The 10,032-nt window shown below is 49.3% G+C and overlaps 1 protein-coding gene across 1 annotated transcript; it reads right to left on the bottom strand.

The window, feature by feature from the left end:
* Positions 1-8,945: 8,945 nt before the first annotated feature.
* Positions 8,946-9,813, bottom strand: LOC140213968 (acetylcholinesterase-like). Its single transcript, XM_072285163.1, has 2 exons — positions 9,319-9,813; positions 8,946-9,224 (listed from the first exon to the last, which is right to left on the bottom strand). Exons 1-2 carry the CDS (start codon positions 9,811-9,813, stop codon positions 8,946-8,948), a joined length of 774 nt encoding a protein of 257 aa, XP_072141264.1.
* Between the last annotated feature and the right edge of the window lie 219 nt (positions 9,814-10,032).

The raw sequence follows: 10,032 nt of genomic DNA, 5'->3' as shown, positions 1-10,032 counted from the left end.
TATCATTTATGTTCATCGTACACTGTTTTCATACTATGCCAATTTTAGTACATACCAAGTCAACCAAACAACCATGAGAGTACCGAGACGTAGGCGGCTCTTTGAAGACCTATATTATACATATCACGACATTCATTTCATGACCTATCGTTTATGTTCCTCATGCACTCTTCGCATACTATGCCTTTTACGTATACGTCTGCATCGTCTGTGTAGGCATAACAGCGTCAGAACAGAGAGCTTGGAGGTATTGTACAAGTGTCCACCTAGTGGATGTGTCCAGTTCGTCTGCTGCTGGAGTCATGATTGGCTGGGCTGGCGTACGCGTCAGAAGAAGACAGGCTACCCCAGCTAATCAGCACTTCAGCAGCACACGAAATCGACACGTCGACTAGGTGGACACTTGCAGAATAGCCTCCCTGATATCAATAACAACGGCAAAACATGCCTAATGTCCTACCCCCGCCATGAGATGAGATTAAGCAATGGCTGACTTTACCATTTATTTATTGCCTACGGGGTGGAGAGCAAGTAACAATCGTGAATTGGGATCGAAGCGGGCGCATGTGAGGGATCATACGAGACAGCATGGCTCGTGGTGTAAAATGCAACCTGCCCATTGTTGGCAGTTAGACTGCACTGACTATGCTTCTTTATATAAATTCTTTGTTCTAGAACATAAACATAATACCTGCTCTCGGTGTGAAATAACGTATTCATGATAGAATTAATTATAATTGATGTGAAAGTAAATAACAAATAGCCCTATTGTATGCACACCTTGATTAGTTTTGAGCTTTCTTGAGCCCATCCGTACCTGTGACGGAGAGGAGGTTCGATGAGGAAACTAGCAGGAAAGATGTAGGTGCGCCCCCTTGAAAACTTGTTTTACCTGGAACCCTTATCTCTAGCGTGGCATCAACGCCCCTGCTCGACCAGCCAGCGAGGTCCGCATACATCGGCGCCTTTCCCTCTTCCCCGGTGACCTAATTTCGGCAGCAGTCTCCTCTTCGCTGTGGTGCTACCTTCTCCTAATTTTATCAGTAGAGAAAGTCCTGCCGCCGGTCATTTGATGTCTATCGACATACGTGTGCTACACCTGGTGACCGATTCGGCACGATGACGAATGTTTATGTCGCTGCCAGGATGAAGCAGTGTCATTCGCCGTTATTCGTATTACGTGTTTGTTTGACTCCTGGGCACAAGTTCCCCGCTAAAAAGTGGCATTCTTGTCGTTTATCTTGTCAATAGACGTTTCTGCTTGTGCAATCATTCCTGTCGTGTGACAATGTGCAGTTAATTCATTGATGTTCTCGGCGTTTTGATTTAAGGGTTAGTCCGGCGTCGCGCTGACATCTGCTAGCTTCTTCTGGTTTGAACTGATCTTAGGGCGTCTGGGGCCTGCATAACGGTCACCATTGGTTTAATTTCCCATGACGAGGATGATTTTGCTTGCTGCAGGCGAGTCTCATCTCATGAAACTTGCCAGGAAATGCAGCTTGCGAACGCCGTCTTCAGGATTGGGTTTAGTACACATAAAATACATATAGATGTGTTATTCAGTGCGTCACCATTAAGAAGCGCAGCGCCAGACAGGTGAATTATTACAGGTTCCCCATGATAGACTTAAAAAGGGGGCATGCGAAAGCATTAGGTGGACTCCAAGGAGATTTGAATCAATAATATTTTAGATAAGTATGGCTGGTGGTTTGTTTAGAGACTTTTTTTATTCAGGAGTGAGAGGGGAAAGAATAAATGAACAGAATTTTATTAGCCTCCTTGGCGTAAAGCCAAAGAACAATGAAGTCTTCTTTGACAGGACGGTATGTCCGGGAACGCACTGTTCTGTGTTCTGCCTTGCATTTATTTATTTATTTATTTATTTATTTATTTATTTATTTATTTATTTATTTATTTATTTCACAACATACTGCAGGCCAGCTTGCCCAAGCAGGAGTGGGCGTATGAGTGAATTGATGTTTCAAGTCTGGTGTGCTGCTGCCGTGTCTGAAGCAGGTTACTATGGCTGCTGCTCAGCTGTTTTAGGTCTGTCGCTGCTGGGTATTATTTTTTTTTTTTTTGGAGACCGAATCTTTTTTGACGAGCTCGCATCGATTTGCGGTTCGTGAGATGTGGGTCTCTAACCTCTTTCGCAGCATATATTACATGATTTTAGACATTTTGGTGCACGTAGCGTAACCAGAAAGGCTTCAAAGTTAAGTTTAAAACAAAAAAGACGCACCCAGTTAGCATAGAGTTATGTACGGAGCAGTAATACTGCGTAATTACCTAAAACAATGTCGAACTAAATACCCGATGCGCTCGTTCAAACTGCGTGCACTTAAAATCGCAACCGCGAATGTGCCTTTACTAGACAAAAAATACGCGCCGATACTGCGGATAGTGTGGTGTAGAAATATAAGCCGATCCCGAAGGTAGTGCAATCTAAAAGGAAAATAAACGAAAGCTTAAGACCTGTAAGCATAAGATTGTGCTAAAAGAGGGTACGGTGGCGTAGGTGAATTTAAGGCGACTGAACAGCTGTTGAAATCGCAGAAAGACAAAGTCCCTTGAGGGAGCCTATCTTCCCTTCCGTGTGACAAACCTTTCAGTGGCGTTCATAATAATAATAATAATAATCATCGTCAGCCTAGCTACGCGTTCAATTGGACATTAATGCCTTCGCATTCACAACTCGGAAGAAGTGCTTAGCCGTCCTCCGATTTGTTTTTTTTTATGCCTGTAATTCGCTACTTTCAGCTGAGGCACACAGGCGGATTTACATTGGTTTTCAATACTGCCACGTAATATAGCCAAAGGCTCCGAGGAGCTGCTACATCAGTGCTGTCTCAAACAGCGTCTGTAGCTCTCATGGCTCTCCCCACTGCCTCCATCTCATTTTTTTCCTCCAGTGTGTGTCTACCCTACACTCGAAGCAGGAATGGCGGAACGTTGTGCATAGGCCGCTTGTCTTTTATGCCTCTTTTTAACCATACGGAACGGTGAACGCAAATGATAACTTTTCTGGGCAAGAATAATTGCCCCGGACTCGCTACTTGTAAGTATACGAGAGGCAGAGAGATTGTGAAAATGAAAAGGCGCTATTTCCTGCAACCCCTTAGGAAGCACGCAGAAGGGCAGAGTGGTATAAAGAAGAAAGAATCGAGAGGACGTCGAGGCGTTCACAGAGGCCTTGGCTGTCGGCGGCAGATAGGCGACTATCTTTCGCAAGTTACACGACAGCCTCGTGAAAAGAACAAAAGGACTTTGAGCGAGCAAACAGCTTTCTTTCGCTCTTTCACCCATTTACGGGGCTTTCACCATACTTCGCACCGATGGAAGGGGCAGGTGCTCTCAAGAACGACTGCAAGTTGGTCAAGTCGGAACGGATTCATGAGAGATTTTTGAGTAGAGCCCTGCTTATACTCCGCTCTCCTTACATTTTCATGTGCACCGGTGGCTGCTTGAATTCCGTTGATCTCGCTTAGGCTCCAGCGGCGCGCTCACAGCTTGGCTCTAAAACGGCAAAAAACCCAAGAAGAAGCACCTTGCGGGCAACGTTCTACGTTCCGCTGCCGGAGTGAGCGTTTGGCTCAGCGCCCACTAGCGTTCCCGCTGAGCGGCTGTGTGCAAGTTAGGACACGCTGGTCTGAGTGAACGCAAAGCTCCAAAATTGCGGCGGAACTCATCTCACGACGACTGTCGACGGTAATGCGTTACTACTGAATCACAATAGCAACACCATCAAATCGAGGTATGTATGAGCAGTGCGCCATAGAGGGACACCTCTTCCGCACTTCTCTAAAAACATTTGGCGCCATCTAGCGCCGCCGCTGCGAAGTTTGCGCGTAACCTCCGAAATGCATTGCGCGCAGGTGCGTGGGAATGCTGAAAGACGCGCCATGCGGTAACCAAGCTCCTCTGTCGAGCTTCTTTCCGGACACGCTGCGCCATCTAGTAACACTGTGGCGAAGTCCGCGCATGGCCTCCGAGACTAAAAGCGTGAGGCGCCGGTGCCCGCGAACACTGAGAATTGTTCCCTCGCTTGCCGCACATTCAGTGCCACATACTCGTCGGTGAGAGGTTCGTTAGAGAGTTTTAGAATTGGGGACAGAAGCTTTTGGGCCTCCAAGCCGCGTTCGGTTGGCTGCTCTTGGGTTTAGAGGAGCAGAAGAGTTTGGGAATTGTGTCAAACCCAGATAGCGTTGAGTCGAGCGCTCGTGATGCTTCAGTGGCGAAAATAAAAAGCTGCTTGAAAGCAAGAAGGAAGAAAAGTTTTTCTTACAAGTGAAAACGAACAGGATGCATTTTTGAGCAAAAATGGTGAACGCTAAAACGTAATGAACGTAATCATTATGTTATTGCTATGAATGAGTATGCTGTTGTCAAGCCAAACCACCTTTTGTCGCCCTCGCGAGTGACCCAAGACGGATCGGAGACCCGCGCTAGTTCTCGACTTTTGTTGGAGAGCCGGCTCACCAGCTGCGAGCTCGCTGCCCAAAGGGCAATGGTGCAGCACGCAAGCGAAGCAGCGCGGCTCAGTGGAGCGCTGGACTAGGGGCCCAACCCTGCTAAGAAGGTCAAGCGTCTGCAGCGATGAAGACGAAGACCGAACGCTAAACCCTTAATGGACCAAATAGTTTTCTCTCTCTCTCTCTCTCTCTTGACTTTTGGGTATTGGGTGCAAGGACCCAAGACTGGCTTGGGTTCTGCACATGCGCGCTTGCGGCCTACAATTTTCTTGGGCCCCAAAACCGCTTGGGTCCCCAATTCTAGAACTCTCTATTGAAGAGCGGCACGTACATACCCAGTGCATTTGTAGCGCAACCTGATAATGCACGGGGTTGCTGTCTTTCAGGAACACTTGTGATGTGGGTTCCATTCCGCTATGCATCGGACCAATTTAAGGCATCTTTTTCTTCATTGTAGAGCAGCACGTTCTCAGTGCGACACACCTTGTACCCAAGTTGGCATCAAAGAGGTTCATTAAAGAATATCACAGACCGAATGACACATACCCAGTACTCCAAATAGGCGTCGAACAGTTTCTTCCCACAGTGTTATCTACCCAGTGCAGCATCTACAGCGACACAAGTCGGCGTGAAAGAGGTGTGCTGAAGAGTGGCACGGTGGTACGTACTCATTGCCACATACTCAGTTACACAAGTTGGCCCGATGGTTGGTTTCGAAGCCTGTTACCTCAGCACAGGGTCCCTATGCGCTACCCATTCCACGAATGAATACCTAGGGACCCAGGCAGGCGGGAAAAGGGTTAGATTGAGCAGCTGAGGCGGAGGAAGCTTGGAAACAGTCTCATCCCACACATACAAGTTTATGTGGCAGTTCTTGCAGTTCACGACGTAGCATGTCTTCCGCTCTGCCACGTTTAAATAAATGGACCTACGCAATTCCCGGCCTATCGGCGGAAATTTGCTGCTGGTGCTTGCTTGCTCTGGATTCAGAGGGCGCTCGGTGGCGGCGGGCCTGTAGCAGCCTTTGGCGCGTGGTGTGCAGACTGCCCGCTGTAAAAGGTCTGTAGCCACCTAAACTATACCGTTACAAATGTGATGGTCAATGGCTCTTGTCTCTGCATAAATATGCGGCTGCAAGAGCATTATTTATTACCGGAATAAAGAGAACAGCCGTTTTCCGAAGTATCTGGCTATTCGGTATACATTCACTCTCACGGTGGACGGTTTCTGCAGATTTTGCGTCTGTAGTGTCTGTGTTCGGGTGGGAATTCGTGCACCTTTTTGCCATGTTGTTGCCTTCGTTCCCTATTTTTCCTTTATTTTAATAATTATTGAGTTCCAAATAATAAGCTTTGACGCTTTCTTCGAAAGTTTTTGCTTTGTACTTATAATTTTTTTTTATAATCAACTATAGTGTGATTTGCCTCTGTATTTACCTTGCCCCTCCCATCTCCAATGTACAACCGTACCTTTAGGGTATAATAAATCAAAAAATTAAATAAATGTGTTTTCATCGGTCCCATCACTCGACATGCACTCCCTGCGCAATATTTATCCCTTTGCGCCTCTGAATTACGCTTTTACGACTAATCTTCCTCATATGGCTCGGTTAATTGACTTGCACAAATGAGCTTAGTTCTACAAAGTAGCAAAAAAAAACAGTGTGAAAATGGGACGTTCCCAATTTCGTTTAATGGATTTCTCAACGTAAACTTCCGTAAAGAAAACAAACGATCCTCAAATGTGCAGTTTATGAACCACGAACGAGGTGGCCTGTTTTCCGCAAAACTGAGTTTTTTTTAACACCACGAACGGCGCAAAACGAACACCCAGCAATGGTACGGCACATTCACTGGTTTCTGTAACCATGAACATGACCGCTGGCGGCGACCTCAAGAGCTCGCGCCGGTATCGCGGCGAGCATGTCCAGCGCCAAGCGGACGACTTCGGGCGTCCAAGCACCGTCGATCGCTCGCCGGCCCGACTTGTCTTGGTTCCAGAGTGTCTTGACGATATCGACGGACAGCCGGGAGCGGGACCACAAAGCGTGAACCCGGAGTGCGCGCGGTCGACGAACGAGTACTTGGAAGCCTTCGAGAACAGCGGCCAGGTCCTCCCGTCCGCCAGGCTCGGGAGAGACCTGCGGGCCGTAATCACTGCCGTTACCATCGTCAGCCTAAATTAAAGGTACTCCAGAAGCCAGTGTGATCAACAATGCGCCGATACAAAATTACGCGCAATAAAAGGTAAGGCACGAAAAAGAAGTTAGACAGAGCGCCAACTGTAAACCTGCGCTTACTGGTGACAAGGCGTGAGCATTTTGCCTAGTTGACGTCCCCAATGCGCTACCTTGATCGCAGGAACACATTCTTCGACACTTTGTAATGCCCAAACACCGTTACACGTCAAGGAAACGTTGAACAAGTACTTCACCTTTATTCTGGCTACGGAGAGACCATTCGTGCACGGAAGCAATGAAATGTTATTCCAGTAAAAACCTACATGCTTAGAATAGCAAGTAATTGCTCTGTTGAACTATCGACTAATTGACACTCGCTCCGCCTTATCGAAAACGCTACTTTAGGCTATGCGTTAGGTTTGCACGCCTAAATTCAAATCTTGAGCCATCAAACTCAATTTCGCAAGAATGACGATACGTTAAGCATTACATGAAGGGTTCAACAGAAGGGACACCATTTTTCAAAAACCTTTCGCTTCCGAAACATTTTTTTCAGAGATGAACTTGGCGGTGTGTCGTGCTTGTTTTTTCTCTTGCGCTGTCTATTATTGCACCTAATTTTGTACTTTCTTTCGCAAGTGCTCCAAGTAAACCACTTGTCTTCATTAAAAGTGTCGTTGATGGTTCGTACCTGTCAGGGTTGCGTGCTTGCGTTGCTGGGTGAAATAATAGACAGCTTTAGTACTGCGCCACGACGATACGTACGCAGCACGCAAGCGCTTTGCGGAACGTAGCAGCGCGTGTGACGCCAGGGCTTTTAGTGATGGCAAGTCTCCGCGTACGTAAGCGGGCGAGCGCCGTTAGAAGCCTGGCGCGTTGTAGCGCGTTCGCCACGTCCGCCTGTGCGTCGAATCATCGGTCGAACTATGGACGCTGTTGTTCTCGCCAACGAGACGTAACGTGTGCGCGCGCTGACGCTACGTCGGACCATATTTAGGCCTTTAAAAAGAGGGCACATCTAATACGGATGCAATGCACGAATCATATCGAGAAAAATAAACACCTAGCACACTTTCTGAGGCTTGCACGGTCATTTGCGACGTACTGCGCCAACAGGAGGTTGAGCCCTTAGCGCAGACAGCGCACACTGAACGATTTGTCAAAAACGAAATTCGTATTTTTCACCATGGATATCCGCCCTGCAGGATTCTGGAATGGGTTCTGCGTGTTCACTTCACGCAGCAAAGCCAAATCGTAGGCCACTGATAAGTAGGGCCTTCTGCTGGTCACCTTTGGCGGCGCCATACTAAGAAACTCTCGTCTCGCGCTCTCCGGAATAAACGAGAACCACGAGAGCAGCACGCAGGGATACCAACGTAGGCGCTCAAGAATCGGATCCGTGCGCACGCGGTGGCCGCGTAAGCATCACGTCCCGTCCCTGTTGCGTTCTGCACATGCGCACTTTGCAGAACGTAGCCATCTTACGTACGCAGTACTAAAAGTGAAGCGCTACGCAAACGCAGGTATCGACAAATCACCACGCGGAGGCGGAATGGTTATGGCTCTCCTGCCGAGCACAACGTCAATTTCCGGCAATCACGGATGTATCCAAACTAGCGCGGAGAGGACTGCAAAGAAATTAGTTCGCCACCTTTGGATGGAGAATGAATCCAAAGAGATCAGCAGTAAGTCGAACATTGCTCCCAAAGCGATCTTGTAACCCCTGTGTGCGGTCCGGACGTAAAATTCAACGAACCATTTGGTAAAGAAACCCAAGATTCGCTGGCAAAAAACTCTGTTTCCCGAAGCACTCACCCTTCTTTGGCGAAACTAGACAACATCGTGATCATGCGGTAGGACATGAGCCTGTCTTCGTCAGTAGTCAAGTACGGTTACAAGTACGGGTAGCCAAACAGCATCGGCACATCGTCTCCGTGGGTCGCGCTTTCTCCAGAAAACAGAGAAAAAGAAGGTTGGCGTGTATTGCAAGTAGTATACATTTTTTCCTAGGGCGGCCAATCTTTTGCCGAAGGCAGCGACTGTGCAATGGAACAAGATGTCAGCGATAACCTTTACCCAACCGTGGTGGTTGGGGGCGTCGAGGTCGTACATGCTCCTCAGGAAAGAAATGACCATATCCACCACATTCTCTGCACGTCGGCTAATAAATCGGGAAAATATACTTTCAACATTTTCGCCCTAATGTTTCTTTGCGTACCTTCTACGTCTGGCAAGAATACTTCGAAGAAGGCCTGCCCTTCCATCGCCACGTTGGAGATCAGTGTGTCCCTGCCTCAGACCTCTAACCGCCGCTCGAGAGAGGCCAACTTATCCGGCCACAGGGGTGCCTCGAAGGTCGGCATGAGCCACAGAGCAGCACCCTTGGTGGCCTCCAAGATCTTCAACGCGCTCCGGTTTCGGAGGCAGTGTACAGTGTCGGCGACGCGCGCCATCTCGCAGCCGGCGTTGGTGGCCAGGCGCCAGAAGCTCCGTCGCGCGTCGGGTCCCTCGTTCCGGGGCAGCGGAACGTACGCCGAGCCGCTCATGAGAAACGCCCTGCGGTACGGGCCGTACTGCGACATTATCGTGCTCGCCATGAACATGGAGGACGCGATGGCGCCGGCGCTCTGACCGGCGATCAGTATGCGGTCGCTGTCGCCGCCGAACCCGGTGGACGTTGTCGCGGAGCCAGCGGAGCGCCAGAAGCTGGTCGTACAGCCCCATGTTGCCCGCAACTTCACGGCCCGTTCCCGAGTTGAGGAAGCCGAAGGACGTCACCGTGTAGTTAGGCGTGACGACGAGCACGCCTCCCAACCCGGCCACGAAGCGGCCATCGTAGTAGTCGTAGCTGTTGCCTCCGCTAACGAAGGCGCCGCCGAAGAGCCAGAACACGACGGCGCGGCGGTTCTCACGGCCCAGCAGTTTGTTCAGGCACCTACCGGGCACCCAGACGTCGATGTGCAGGCAGCTCTTGGTGGAGTTCGAGGCGTTAAGGACGTAATTGCGACTCCAATGCGTGTCCGACTGGGCGCAGGGTGGTCGCTTGTACGTGGCGTTGAACAGGACGCGCCAGGGCTGGGCGCATCGGGGCTCAGCGAACCGCGCGTCTCCAGTCGCCGGGGCGCCGAACGGATGCCGTAGAAGGCTATGGAGCTGTACCATGTGCCGTTGATTTCAAACTGAAGCAAGATTCCCTGAGCGTAGCCGTTCGGCATGCTCACGATGACACAGCCTCTTGATTTTATAGTGTAGGATCTAAGTAGGAAGACCGCGGAGACAGCAGGCAGCAGCTCAGCAAGGCACGTACAAGCCTGAAACAACAAAATTAAATAATCCGAGAGGGAACTGACGACATAACATGGCAAAAGACAGTATCAATGT

The sequence above is a fragment of the Dermacentor andersoni genome, chromosome 11 (genome assembly GCF_023375885.2).
Source record: "Dermacentor andersoni chromosome 11, qqDerAnde1_hic_scaffold, whole genome shotgun sequence".
Lineage (NCBI taxonomy): Eukaryota > Metazoa > Arthropoda > Arachnida > Ixodida > Ixodidae > Dermacentor > Dermacentor andersoni.
The sequence above is the reverse complement of the archived record's forward strand: the minus strand, read 5'-3'. Positions and strand labels throughout refer to the sequence as shown.

Bases quoted from the DNA above. Each gene is read 5' to 3' on its own strand.
- LOC140213968 (XM_072285163.1), bottom strand. From the start codon at position 9,813: ATGGTACAGCTCCATAGCCTTCTACGGCATCCGTTCGGCGCCCCGGCG. The intron at 9,225-9,318 runs GTTCGGCGGCGA...ATAATGTCGCAG, and splicing joins TCCGCGACAACGTCCACCGG to TACGGCCCGTACCGCAGGGC.